We start from the raw sequence: 14,345 nt of genomic DNA on the forward strand, positions 1-14,345 counted from the left end.
AGAGGCAGAGGCAGAGGCAGAGGCAGAGGCAGAGGCAGAGGCAGAGGCAGAGGCAGAGGCAGAGGCAGAGGCAGAGGCAGAGGCAGAGGGAGAAGAATCTCTGTACATTTGAAGCCAGCAAGGATCTATCTGTATTGAGTGTTCCAGGCTATCCATGGCAATGAAGTAATACCTTGTTTCAAAAAACCCAAACAAACAAAAAAATGAAAAACAACAACAAAAAACAAAAGAAACAAACAAACAACCTACAACAAAGACCAGTACATTTGTTCACATTATTCTTCTGAGCTGCTATGTAGTATGTTGTATGTATCTAATGTATCTACTGTATATCATGATATGACTGGGTCTACTTAACCATCCTTATTGAATGGCATTTGGGATCTTTCTACAAGAGACTGTTCTAAGTACCTGATGTGTGAATCTATACACATGACTCCTGTCAGCTGGCTAGATGAGTAATTAATTTTGAGTTGAGTGTTCCATGGGGTTAGTGTAGCTGCCTCAAGTTGGAGAGGAAGCACTGTAGCTTGACTCACAACTCTATGCTCAGCCCCATGAATGGCTGAATCCTGAAAGTTATTCATCCCTGGATGTGGGACAGATAAAGATGGTGACCCTGGGTGCCTTGCTGGGTGCCTTGCTGGGTGCTTCTGTAATGTGAAAACGTCCATGAAGCTCTCATCTCTTACTGACACGGCCACACGATTGTTTCTGTGCTGACGTTCTTCTTCCCGTTAGCAACAAATCTATTTCTCAGCTCTGATCTTGAGTAATGAAAAAAATATTGATGAGGTTTAAACTCGGTTGCTGAAGTGTTCTCCTAACAAGAAGAAGGCCATGAGTTTGCCTTCTAGAAGCCCATAAACTGGGTATGGTAGTGCATGCCTATAATTCTAGCATCTGGGGGTGACGGTGGGGGGAGGAGAAGGTCAAGGCCATCCTCAACTACAAACTGGGGAGTTCAAACCTGCCTGAGCTACAACTTCCTTCTGCCTCTCCTCTCTACCACTTTGAACCCCTTTTCTCTGTCCCCACTGTGTGTGAGTGTGTGTGAGTGTTTGTGTGTGTGTGTGTGTGTGTGTGTGTGTGTGTGTATGAGCACATAAATATAAGAAACAAAAATTAAAGCTAAGTTAGTACCCTGGAAAAGCTATTCTGCTGAGGTGGGGGTTTTTGTTGATGTAGTTTGTTTTGTGGATTTTTTTTTTTTTTTTTTTTTTTTTTTTTTTTTTTTTTAGTTTTGGCAATAGAAACTTATGAACTGCCTGTTGAGCATGGGGGCTATTGCAAACTGCTGTGGGAGAGAAAGGAGAGCATGCAAGCAGCTGCAGGGAGCTGGCAGGGGGTGACTGCAGCAGGAGGAGCCTGAGGGAGGTCTAGGTGGTGCAGGCCATGCTTACAGCTTTTGGTTTCATCCCTCAGCTCACGGGAACCTTGGCTTTCACTGTCTTCACTGCTGTACTGAGTTCCTTCCAGTTCGGATACGACATCGGTGTGATCAATGCGCCTCAAGAGGCAAGTGAGACTCGCAGAGTTCCTTTGGGGCCAAGCCCTCTCTCCGTTCCTACTGCCTGCTGTATCGTACGTTCCTCAGTGAGATAATCTGTCCACGTGAGAGACACGGGGAAATCCTGGTCAGTCAGGTACAATGTGCATTGGTCCACAGCTGATCATTTGGCCTTGACTCCTGAGTTAACAACCCTCCGAGTCAAAAAGGGGCAGCAAGTAATTTTTGATCTTTGATACTGCTGTGCTCTGAGCTCAGAGAAAATGCTCAAATACCTCCTGCTGAGGCAGTGTAAAGGCAAGAATTCCTTGCAGCATTCAGTCACAGTTGTCCCCCTAGCATGAATGAAAAGATGCCAGGTGACAAGGGTTTCCACAACCACATCATCCCAACCTTACACACATTTCTATGGCAGATTAGGAACTTCAGGGACCTAACACTGCCTGCCCTTCCCTCTACCTGTCACACACAGACCTTTAGCACAAAGTAATACAAGCAGGAGATCAACAGCCAAAGGGTCCACAGAGTTTGGATGGTCTCTGTTGTGATGGAGAAAGTACCGGGGCAAGCACTTTGTAAGGAGACATATCAGATCCTGCCATTTCTGTGCGCATTCTGTATATCTAGTCTCTGTTATGCAGTGGATCCTCAGAGAGAGAGAGAGAGAGAGAGAGAGAGAGACAGAGACAGAGACAGAGACAGAGACAGAGACACAGAGAGAGACAGGCAGGCAGGCAGACAGACAGACCGGGAGCAAACACAGATGGGAAGAAGTGCAGCCAGGAAAGGGCACACCCATCACACATGATCATCTTGTCAGATTGTCTTACAGTTCTAAGGAAAATGTCAGACTCCAGGGTGTGAACACCTAGAATGTGTGCTGACCACAGTCCATTAGCTGACAGGGACTGCTCCTCAAGCTCCTTGGCTGAAAGACATTTTCTCATCAAGTGTGCATCTTCTCAAGTGTGTCAAACGTCCTGTTCTGGCAACAAGTGAATACAGTAGGGGTTAAGGAGAGCAGGGTCAAGGGTCAGGAGACCAAGGTCAGGGGCCAGGAGACCAGGGTCAGGCATCTTTCTATGGATAATGAAAGAATGTGCCCATTTGGCAAGCCTCCTAAAATCTGGATCAATCTAGAAGCCCTTCCTTTCTCCAAGGCTCTATTGACATCCCTACTCAAACCACCTTCTCCAGTCTTATGAGGAAGATTGGGCTGAGTCAGAATTGAAAACAAGGATCCCGGTTGGCATTTTCTCCTGGTTGAATAACATCTGAAGGCATTTTTAAATCACATGAGCCTAAAAATTATACTTGCCCACTGAGAAAACAGAAAACAAAACTAACCTGCAATTATGTCTGCACCATATATTAAACTGCTAAGAGTGGTTTCCATAATTCCTTTCAGCCTTTTCTTTATGCACACTATCTCTGGGGCAGCCGTCAGCTACACAGATGTCTTGGTCAGACCTTCATAAGGGGATGTCCTATCTCCCCATTGTTTAGCTTGTTTTACCAGCTAGGACTGTATTCATAATGGAAATGAGGAACAGCTGGGGTCCAGGTCCTTGCTGTAGCTACTCAGCTTACTGGGCTAAACAGTGGCCAGGTCACTGCTGGGAACAGGATGACGGAGGGACGTCTGAAGGACGTGCCTCTAGAGTCTATTTTATGCTTATTCATGGCTACAGAAGCACCATATGAAATGTGGCTAGAAATTTAGCTTCGAAGACCTTTCCTTCTGGGACATACTGACCTCTCTGAGGGCCCATCAGCGTCTTTATACCTTCTCAGTTCTATCTAAGGTGTTTCTATCTTTAAAAACTCATCAACTAAAAAAAAAAATAAAAAAATTTTCAATAAACTGATCTTATTTCCTTTGGAAAAAAAAAAAAAAAACCTCATCAACTCCAGATTTGACCGCTTGGATCTATTTGCACTAACTGCTATGAAGGCTGTGACTAAGTTTATAGCTCACATCTACCAAGTGCTAGAATATTATATAGTCCTAACTTTTGTTTTTATTCTGAACTTAGCTGTAGTGGTTTTTTTTTTTTCTTTCCCTTTTTGTTATCATTAAATCTTTTGTGCAAAACGAACACTGGTGTACATTTTCTACCTGAAGAATGCCTTCAGTGTAAATAGTTGTCAACATATAAATCTTAGAAAGCTTTTCATAAAAGCCAACATCTCTTGCAGGTATTATAACACTCCAAGGCTACTCGCTAATGACACTTTCCTTTGCAGTTTTCTTGCTTGGTTGGAGCTACCATGCCACAAAGCAAGCACCCACTACTGTCTTCCTGCTGGTTGGACATGTATTTCAGTGTGTTGTTCCTAGATCCCCCACACTTCTTTCAGGAATCTCTTCCCACCTCTCTGCACGTGGCTGAGTGTGTCATCTTGGTTTTGTAGGACACGATCAAGTATAAATCAGTCTACCCACATCTATATGAGGCAGTTCACACAACTAGGATGCCCTATTTAAACACCTTACAGACATTTAAGAGCAGACCAGTGCTATATGGGGAATTCTGAAGTCATGGTTTTCTTTCTCTATTTCCTCAGGTAATAATATCCCATTATCGACATGTTTTGGGTGTTCCACTAGATGACCGGAAAGCTACCATTAACTATGACGTCAATGGCACAGACACCCCACTCACAGTCACACCAGCATACACACCACCAGCCCCCTGGGACGAAGAGGAGACTGAAGGATCTGCTCACATAGTCACTATGCTCTGGTCTCTGTCGGTGTCCAGCTTCGCAGTGGGCGGAATGGTTGCCTCGTTCTTTGGTGGGTGGCTCGGGGACAGGCTTGGAAGGTAAGTTTTATAAGTAAATACTAACACGGCTTTGATAGTTTGTTACTGCTGGAAATTTTATAAACCTATAGCATCTTCTCATTTGTGGGATAGTATTAAAGTTTTTCAACTTATAATCCTCTGAGCTAGGTCACTATTGGGCCAAAGTAATAGAAAATGTAGTTATAATCATCTGGTAAGTCCTAGTTACTATGATAGTATTTGAAGAAAAGTGAATTCTGTTTATTTCCAGAGCGTTTGATCCTCTAGCTTTGTAAGCTTTAAAACCCACGAGGAAGGCTCTTTCAAGTTCCACCAGTTCTCAAACATTATTTTCATTTTTAAATTAAAATTGGACACTTGTATTAGTCTAGTGCTGTGGCCACTGTAACATCCTGACAACTTGATGCACACAAGGCACATGACTTTCATTTTCCCCTGCCAACCTGGTCCTATCCCAAAGCCCCCACCAGAGAAGAAGCTAATGAAGCACTTCCCAACACCAGTCCCTATACCACATTTTGGATTTAAAACATCAGTGTCATGACCAAAGGCTTGGCTCAGTGGCAAAGAAGCAATACTGTACTTGTAGTGGACCTGAATTTGGTTCCCAGCATTCTCTGCCTGTAACTCTAGCTATAGGTGACCCAGTTCACATCCATGGCCTCCAAGAGAATCTACACTCACACTTGCATATACCTACCCCCCAGACACACAAACACATGTACTCAAACTTTAAAACAAAGCAAACATCAGTGGATTCGGTTGCGTTATACACTTGCCAATGGATGTACCAAAGTCATTAGGGATTCTGATAGAGTTAGAATAGCATGTTATTATTTTTACGTTGATTTCCTGTTAATTAAATCCAACTTTTGTGTGTTAATTGCCTTTTATTTTCATAATAGAATTAACACATGCAAAACATGGGAAATTTAGGAAATGCAAAAAATTTTCGAAAGTGAGAAAAAGCATTTTTGGCAATTAGCATAATAATGCTGAATTTCAATTCATTTTATTTTTCCATTTCCCACTATAAATTGTAGTCTTGGACTCAATTATAATTCTGATACTTCTACTGAAATTATATAAAATTCAAAAAACAGTAAAAAATTTGACTATTCATAAAGGAAACACCTTTCACATATATAACAAAGCTCAGATTACTGCAATACCATTAGTTAAGAAAACCCATAGTTTATATGTCAACTCCCAGAGGTTTGCCTGCCTCTGCCTCCTGAGTACTGAAATTAAAAGAAGTGTATTACCCTACCTGACCACTAGATGGCTTAAAATGTACAGAGTAATGGGTTTCAACATGACAGTTCCATACACGTACATGGTGTATTTCATGTTCATACCCCCACCCTGTAGTCTCCCTGCCCCACCTCCATACCCCCACCCCGTAGTCTCCCTGCCCCACCTCCTGCTCCTTTACTCCCTCAGACCCCTTCCTCTTAACCAACTAGTTTCTTTCTTAGTGAACCAATAAGCCTAATTAAGGTATCTTATACCAGCATGGGGGAGGAGTTATTTTCAGGAGCATGGGCAACCTAAAGGTAGTTATCCCACTGAGAAGACCCTTAGGGAGGGATGAGGCCTCATGGGACCCTTGCTCCAGTGTGACAGACTGTTGACTGGCCCAATCTTCTGCCTTTAGTCTTTGCCCAGCCTGACAGAATAGACTCTAACCAGCTCATAATGACTTCTCGGGGTGAACAGTTGGATCTGTGCATCCTCTGTTCTTGCCAAGAGAAAAAGCACTTCCCAGTAGCCTGAGCAGAGAGCGGTTCTTTAACTGAGTCTCTGCACTGCAACCTCAGGCTAGCCAGCACCAGAACGAACGCTGCCTACTTTAAGGTAGCTGGTGGTTTCCGCACACCCTCTTGCTACTGCGGTGAATTATCACCAGCCTAGTGATCCAAACAGCATGAATTCGTTTTCTTTCAATTTTGGAAGTTAGAACTCCATCATTCGTTACACTTGACTAAAGCTAAGGTGTCAGCAGGGTTGGTCCGAGGGAAAAATCCATGCTTTGTCCTCTCCAGTGAATACTGCCCTGCCCCGCTCCTTGCTTATGGCCTCTACCCATCTTTATAAGTCCCGTAGTCTTTACAAAGTCAAATACATTAAAAATTCAATCTCTTTAACACATCCATTCTCTTTTAAAAATCTAAAATCACTTTTAAAAGTTGAAAATGTCTCCAAGTGGGCTTTTGTAACAAATTAAAAATGAAACTAAATACTTTGTTACTTTAAGAACGAAGAACCAGGGCAGATCCACAACCTGAATACAGCAACACCAAACTCCAACTGTATAACTAACTCCACGTCCAGTGCCTGTGATTCACTCACTGTCTTCCTCCTCCCCCCAAGTGGCTTGGGTCACTTCTTGGACTCCACTCTCTGCAGTACACACAGCTTGTCTTCTAAGCTCAGGCAGAGTACGTTTGTGCTTGTCAACAGTCCATCATAGTGGAGCAAGGGTCCCATGAGGCTTCATCCTTTTCTAAGGGTCTACAGGCAGCAAAGGGCTGCGGCAGGGAGGAGGAGAGACATTTTCTTCTCCGTGGAATTACCCTTAGGTTGCCCCTGCTCCTGAAAATAACTCCTCCCACACGCTGGTGTGAGTTACCTTGATGAAACTCACTGATTCTCTGAGAAGGAAGAAGACTGAAACACTGTATGCTGCTGCTGCTTTTGGCGGTCACCCAGGCTACTGACATCTACATAGTGCTGGAAACTTCGACTGCACATGGGTGCACTTCCATCAATAGCCTCGCACAGACCCTGTTTGTCCTGCCAAGCCTCATCTTCTCTGCATGACTCTGTCAGTCCCCAGCCTTCCACTGCCTCTGTGGTTGTACCTTCACCAATGGTCTTCCCTGGTCTCTCATGGCGTCGAGCCTCAGCTGCTTTTTACGACCCTTTCATACCTTCAAATCCAGTACTACCTGAGTAATTCTTACACTATCAAGCTCAGCTGCTACCATGAGGTACAACCTTGAATGCCTCTGGAACACAGCTTCTATGTACTCTCAGGAAACACTTCCCTGAAGATTTCATCTCAATGACGCTGGTCCCCTTAACCACTACTAATTTCCCAGCTCCAGCTGACCAGCATCGAGTATCCCAGCAAAGCAAAGGTTTTGCTTTCATAGTTCTGGTTCTGGTATCTTGTTAATCACAGCTGATTCTCCAACCCCTGTTAACCAGAACCACAGAATAACAAATGACCCCAATAGAGTCTTTAACCTAAAGTCTAAAACTTCACAAACCAGGCCTCCATCTTCTGCATTGCCCTCGTCATTTTCATCTCTCAAGTACCCACAGAGCAGCTCACTGAACTCTCAACACTGAATGACTTTTCTATCCCCAAATTCTGAAGTCCTTCTACAATCCTTCCAAAAACATGTTCAGATCTGTCACAATTATACCGCACTCATGGTAGCAACTTCTGTCTTAGTTGGGGTTACTATTGCTGTGATGAAACACCATGACCAAGGAACCTGGGGAGAAAAGGGTTTATTCAGCGTACACTTCCATAGCACTGTTCATAAGATCGGGGCATTTTCTTCATTGAGGCTCCCGCCTCTCAGATGACTTTAGTGTGTGTCAAATTGAGGTTAGAACTATCTAGCACACCATCTCAGAAGAGCCTCTCTTCATTCTCTGCTTCTATGATGGCTTCTCCTTCTCTTCCGCACCTGCAGTTTCATAGTTTACCTGAATATCCTGAGGCACTCCTCCTGTCCAGGTCTGTCATTGTAATCACATCTGCAGGACCTCTTCTGTGGATATGGTGACATTTACAGGGCATGAGGACTAGAACTTGGGTTCTTTGAGGACACCGCTCAGCCTACCACATGGCTATCAGGCAATCACTATGGTGTAGATGCCTAGCTTTTGTTTCTAAGGAAAAGGTATGTTTGGGCTTGAAGAAGTTTGCTTATAAAAAGTCCACTTGTCATCAGGGTGTGAGACACTGACAGACAGAATGATAAGGTGGACTCAGCAGGGGGCTTACATGTCACATGTCACTGTGGCACCAACACCGCCACGCCTGTCTGCTCAGATGCTTGTACTGGCTTTAGTACTTTTGACTTAACTTGCAAGAAATCTCATGTGTGGTTTTCCTAGGATCACTTTTGTTGGTGACATTTTTATTGCTACTGTCAGCTGTAAGTGTATTTTACGGCAGATGCCTGGGGTGGCTTGTGTCTGTACTTGAGACACCGAGGAGGCTGAGAATTAAGAACTGCCACAGGCTAGGACACGGAGTGAACTCTGCACTAGCCTAGACTCTGGAACGAGAGCCTGTCTCAAAAGTAATGCAATTCTTTGCATTTGGCCTATATTAACTTATAGATTTTACAAAGAAATATCTTGGCTTTGGGTGAAAATGAGCATAGTTATAATTGAGACAAACTTTAGAAGGACATACTAATTTATCCAAACAACTCCCACCAAAGGAAACTTGAGTTCAAAGCAGCAACTAAGAACCTTTACTTTAACTTTACAAAACTTTATGAAACAATAAAGAGGCAAATGGTGGGTAGCCAACTACTGAAATCAGTTTTTCTGCCATCAAAAACACTGCTCCTTAAAACAAACGAGTTGTAGAAAAATCAAATAATGAGTAAGTTCAGAAATATCATCTTAAATTTAGGCCTATTATCTTGGCATTCTGGAGGCTGAGGTAGGAAGAGCTCCAAGAGCCACAGGATAACCTGGACTACAGAGTAAGGTCCAGTTAGCCCAGGCTAGAGAGTGAGACCCGCAACTCCAAAACACAAAAACAAAGCAAAACAAAGGAAGCCTCTTATAAAAGTAAGAGACAGGGGGGATGAGAGTCTCCCATCATGAATAGTATTCATGGATCATACATCAGCTCACAGACAAGGACGTAGCAGGCATGATCAGGAACTAGCTTTTCAGTAAAAGTAAAAATAATTATTTATAGGTAAAAGGCTCAACATAGTCTGAAAACAAGTAATTTCTTCACATTTTAGTGCTGAATTTAAAATTATGTTTTAAAATTTTCAGAATCAAAGCCATGTTGGCTGCAAACAGCCTCTCATTGACTGGAGCCCTCTTGATGGGATGTTCCAAATTTGGACCGGCACACGCCCTCATCATTGCTGGACGAAGTGTATCAGGACTGTATTGTGGTAAGTGACACACACACACACACACACACACACACACACACACACACATCGTTGTCTAATTGTTAGTCTAGGCAGAGATCTCTGAAGCTTACACAGCATCACAGAAGGAAGGCAAGGGACTCAGTAAGAGTGATTGGTGGCACTATCTGTCTGGGGCATAGTAAGAATGAATGAGTTGCGACATTATCTGTGCCTGCCTACCTCAAGAACATCACTTGCAGTTGTTTGGTCTTAGACAAATTATGCAACTGATTCTCTTTCCTTATCTGTGAAACGAAGATGACAATAACATCGGCCTCTAGTGAACCTGGGAGAGTATATGTAAGCTGTTGCGCTTAGCATCTGGTGACTGAACTGTCGCCAGATAAACACTAGCTGTTGCTACTACCCCTGTGTTGCAGCCGACAGCTGGCTCTCTTCAGACCCTAACCCTGCATTGCTGACCTATGCTATGGTGTCTCTGTCTGTCATTGGTATGGTAAGGCCCAACCTCCTAGACTCACCTCTTAGACCATACTACCTAACCCTTTCATTCCAGATGTGGCTGGCCAGAGCAGTAAAACTGTGATGAGCACGGGGAAAGGGAATTGGACAGAAACAGCGAGTGGACTCTGTCCTCCCTTGAACTTTGTATCGAGAAGAAGCACTAGTTTTTGGAGATAGGGTTTCCAACATTCACAGGCAGGAGTCTGAACAGAGATAGGAAAATTCAACCACAAACAAATGGACAGATATTGGACTCCTCAGTGTCAATGAACCAGGGGCCCCTCAGTGTCAATGAACTGATGGCTCTGGGCTGGCATTTTAATCTGCTTTCACAGTTGGAATTGACCTCAAAGGCACAGATATCCATGAGGGACAGGGAGAAAATGTCGAGGGTACCAAATTTCTCTGGTTACCTTCAATCCTTTTACCTGCAAAAAGAGATTACAACTCCATGTGTCCTTCGATCATCAGTTGAAGCAAAAGTATAACTTATTTTCAGTGTTAATTACAAACAACTAAAAGAGGAGAGTCAGGTTAATTCGGAACACACTGTGTACTCAGAGGGAATCAATTCTGGTACCATCTCTGCTTAAGACGGATTAGTTGAAACTCAGCCTCAGTCTCTCCCATAAAAGATGAGTAACAGCACCATGAGATCCAGATCATGCTCCACCCCTCCTCCCTTCTTTTAACACAGTGTGGAAAACATTACTTTTTTTCCAAATTGAAAATCATGCAGTGTGATAGCATAGATCTGGAATTGCTAAGTGTCTCATACTCTCTGTGGTCATTTAAAGATATGTTTCATCACATTCTGAGCATTAAAAGTTGCTAAAAAAATAAAATAAAATGACAAGAACTATGACAAGAACTAGAATTTAAGCTGCAGTTCCTATGACCTCAGACCAGGGAGCTTCTCTGTGTCCTTCTGTCCTGACTACCAGAGAAAGGGCCAACCACACAGCTCTCTCCTCGTCAGACTCCACAGGTTGCAGGTCAGAGACACATGGAAAATTCTACAGAAGTGCAAAAGCCATATCAACCATGCGAGTCTACATTTGAGGCATTTGGAACAACTTGGAATGTTAAATTATATATTTAAAATAGTTGACAAAAGTGCCATTTGCCAAAAGACCATTTATTATCATTTAAAAGATGGGTGTTCTCAAATAGGAAGCCTACAGTAAATCTTATTTTTAAATTTTTAAGAAAACACCAAACTCGGCAATTAGCAAATCTCGCATATGTCACTATTTACAACATGCCTAATGATATGTGTTTTAGAAAGTACACGAGGGCTAGAGAGATAGCTCTGTGGTTAGGAACACTTGCTGCTCTTCCAGGATTCCTAGGTTCCATTCCCAAGACCGACATGGCAGCTCACAAGCTGAGTCCAAGTTTTACAAAAGAACGCAATAGACATAGCAAGAGAGAAAGGGCCCAGCCCAGCAAGTTGAAGCCCTTGCCATGAAGCCTGCCTGCCCGGGTTCAACTGCTGAAACCCACAGGGAAAGAGATGATAGACTCCTATGGTTCTCCTCTGCCTTTCACATGGACACACACACACACACACACACACACACACACACACACTGTCAGACGGACAGACGGACACACACACACACATTGTCACACGGACAGATGGACACACACAGACACACACACATTGTCACACGGACAGACGGACACACACACACACACAACTGCTGAAACCCACAGGGAAAGGGATGATAGCCTCCTATGGTTCTCCTCTGCCTTTCACATGGACAGACACACACACACACACACACACACACACTGTCACACGGACAGACAGACACACACACACACAACTGCTGAAACCCACAGGGAAAGAGATGATAGACTCCTATGGTTCTCCTCTGACTTTCATACGGACAGACAGACAGACACACACACACACACTGTCACACGGACAGATGGACACACACACACACAACTCCTGAAACCCACAGGGAAAGAGATGATAGACTCCTATGGTTCTCCTCTGACTTTCACACGGACAGACGGACACACACACACTGTCACACAGACAGATGGACACACACACACACAACTGCTGAAACCCACAGGGAAAGAGATGATAGACTCCTATGGTTCTCCTCTGACTTTCACATTGATAGACAGACAGACACACACACACACTGTCACACGGACAGATGGACACACACACACACACACACACAGTCTAAACAAATAAATAAATGTAATAAAATAAGATATAGAAAGTATAATGGCTCAGTATTCTTCAAAATCTTTGTGTTTAAGTCTTTTTGTCAAATAAAATCTGTAGATTGCTTTTAGTAAGACAGCCATCTTTCCCTATATTAACCCTACCAATGCATGAGCATGGCCGATATTCCCATCTTCTGATATCTTTTGCTATTTCTTTTTTCAAGGGTTTGATGTATTTGTCATACAGGTCTCACACTTGCTTGGTTGAAGTTACCCTAAGAGAGTTTGTATTACTTGAGGGACTGTGAAGGGCATTGTTTTCCTGACTTCTTTCTCAGCCCATTTTCCATTTGCATATAGGAGGGCTACTGAAAACAATTTTTTTTTTTTTTGAGTATACAATCACTTCAGTGAAGGTGTTTATCAGCTGTATGAGTTCCCTGGTTAAAAAAAAAATTGGGGGGTCATGTAGGTATATTATCATATCATCTGCAAATAGTAATACTTTGACTTCTTCCCTTCTAATTTCCATCCCCTTGTTTTCTTCGGTTGTCTTGTTGCTCCAGCTTAAACTTCAAGTACTATATTGAATAGGAGAGGAGAGAGTGGACAAGGTTATCTTGTTCCTGAATTGTGTAGAATTGCTTTTGAGTTTCTCTCCATTTAATTTGATGTTGTCTAGAGGTTTGCTGTAAATTGCCTTTTTTCTAGGTTTCAGTATATGTCTGTTATTCCTAATTTCTCCAAGACTTTTATCATGAAGGGGTGTTGGATGTGTCAAAGGCTTTCTCAGCATCTAATGAGATGATTATGTGAGATTTTTCTTTCAGTTTGTTTATATGGTAGATTACATTGACAGATTTTTGTATACAAAACCATCCCTGCATCTCTGGGACGAAGCCTACTCAATTTGGTGATCTTTTTTGACGTTTTCTTAGATTTTGCTGGTGAGCATTTGAAGCCTAAGATTTTTGATGCGGTAAACTAGATTGTCCTTCCTAGGCAACTTGGAGAGAGCCCTTAGGTTCCTTACCCTCTCGTGCCTTCTGCACCTCAATGCCACACACCAAGATCTTGAGGTGTCCCCATGTGGTGTGGACTCACCTAGGCATGGGACCTATGTGTAGCATTCTTCTCCACTGAGTCATTTCTTGCCTCTCTCCAGAAACTGGCTTCCTTGATGTTATCTTTCTTTAATCCTTTAAGTCTGGGTGGTTACTAAAACATCCTCTAGGCTCTTTTCTCAAGACAACCTATGCTGCCATGATATAAACTAAACTCTAACATGGAAAAATTTTAAAGTAAGAACCATGGAAACTGCTCAAAATAAAACTAAGCATTTCTTTCCATTAATACTGCCAATGACAGCTTCATCTAGTACAGTACCAACCAAGGATTTCTACATAAAAACTATGCCCATGTTTGGGGACAAGGGGGACGTCTGAAGAGTGACTTTCAATAAGGATACTGATCGTAATTGAACTATGCAACAGTTATGGAAATGTCCCAGGCTGCATTTTAACATTTGTACGTTTGTGTCTCGTACAGGGCTAATTTCAGGACTGGTTCCAATGTACATTGGAGAGATCGCTCCAACCACCCTCAGGGGTGCCCTGGGCACTCTTCACCAGCTGGCCCTTGTCACAGGCATCCTTATTAGTCAGGTAAACTCTCCTCACCCCTCACTTTGGTCACCTTCTACTTCTCCCCACTCTCATCCCACACTGACTGCAGCCACCCACCACCAGGGAGGGAGAGGAGCATTGTCCCCCACCGTGGTAAGAGAGACAGTGTAAAAAGCAGGCTTTTAGCTCAGAGGTGACTTATTTCCACTCTTCACATCCAACTTGGAGCTGCTGGTGGGATTGGCAATAGGCATGGAAGTCCCAATGCTATCCTAGAATTAACATGTGAATGTCAAGAAATAGCCAACTCCAGAGATTTGACTGCTTGAGTTTTCTTTGCTTTGAGTGAGTTATCTGGTGATTTAAATTCAAACAATCACACAAACTCTTCTTCAGCTGGTGCTCCCTCTCTCCATTTTACCCTCAGCTGGTGCTCCCTCTCTCCATTTTACCTTCAGCTGGTGTTCCCTCCATCCATTTTACCTTCAGCTGGTGTTCCCTCCCTCCATTTTACCTTCAGCTGGTGCTCCCTCCCTCCATTTTACCTTCAGCT

At 43.2% G+C, this 14,345-nt stretch overlaps 1 protein-coding gene across 1 annotated transcript in view; it reads left to right on the forward strand.

The window, feature by feature from the left end:
* Slc2a2 (solute carrier family 2 member 2) overlaps window positions 1-14,345 on the forward strand; it is a 29,669-nt gene that overhangs the window by 5,671 nt on the left and 9,653 nt on the right. The window contains exons 2-5 of the mRNA XM_021196507.2: window positions 1,426-1,518; window positions 4,079-4,338; window positions 9,364-9,488; window positions 13,716-13,831. Of these exons, the coding sequence (XP_021052166.1) occupies window positions 1,426-1,518; window positions 4,079-4,338; window positions 9,364-9,488; window positions 13,716-13,831 (594 nt within the window). The remainder of the gene's footprint in view (window positions 1-1,425; window positions 1,519-4,078; window positions 4,339-9,363; window positions 9,489-13,715; window positions 13,832-14,345) is intronic.

The sequence above is a fragment of the Mus pahari genome, chromosome 4, assembly GCF_900095145.1.
Source record: "Mus pahari chromosome 4, PAHARI_EIJ_v1.1, whole genome shotgun sequence".
NCBI lineage: Eukaryota > Metazoa > Chordata > Mammalia > Rodentia > Muridae > Mus > Mus pahari.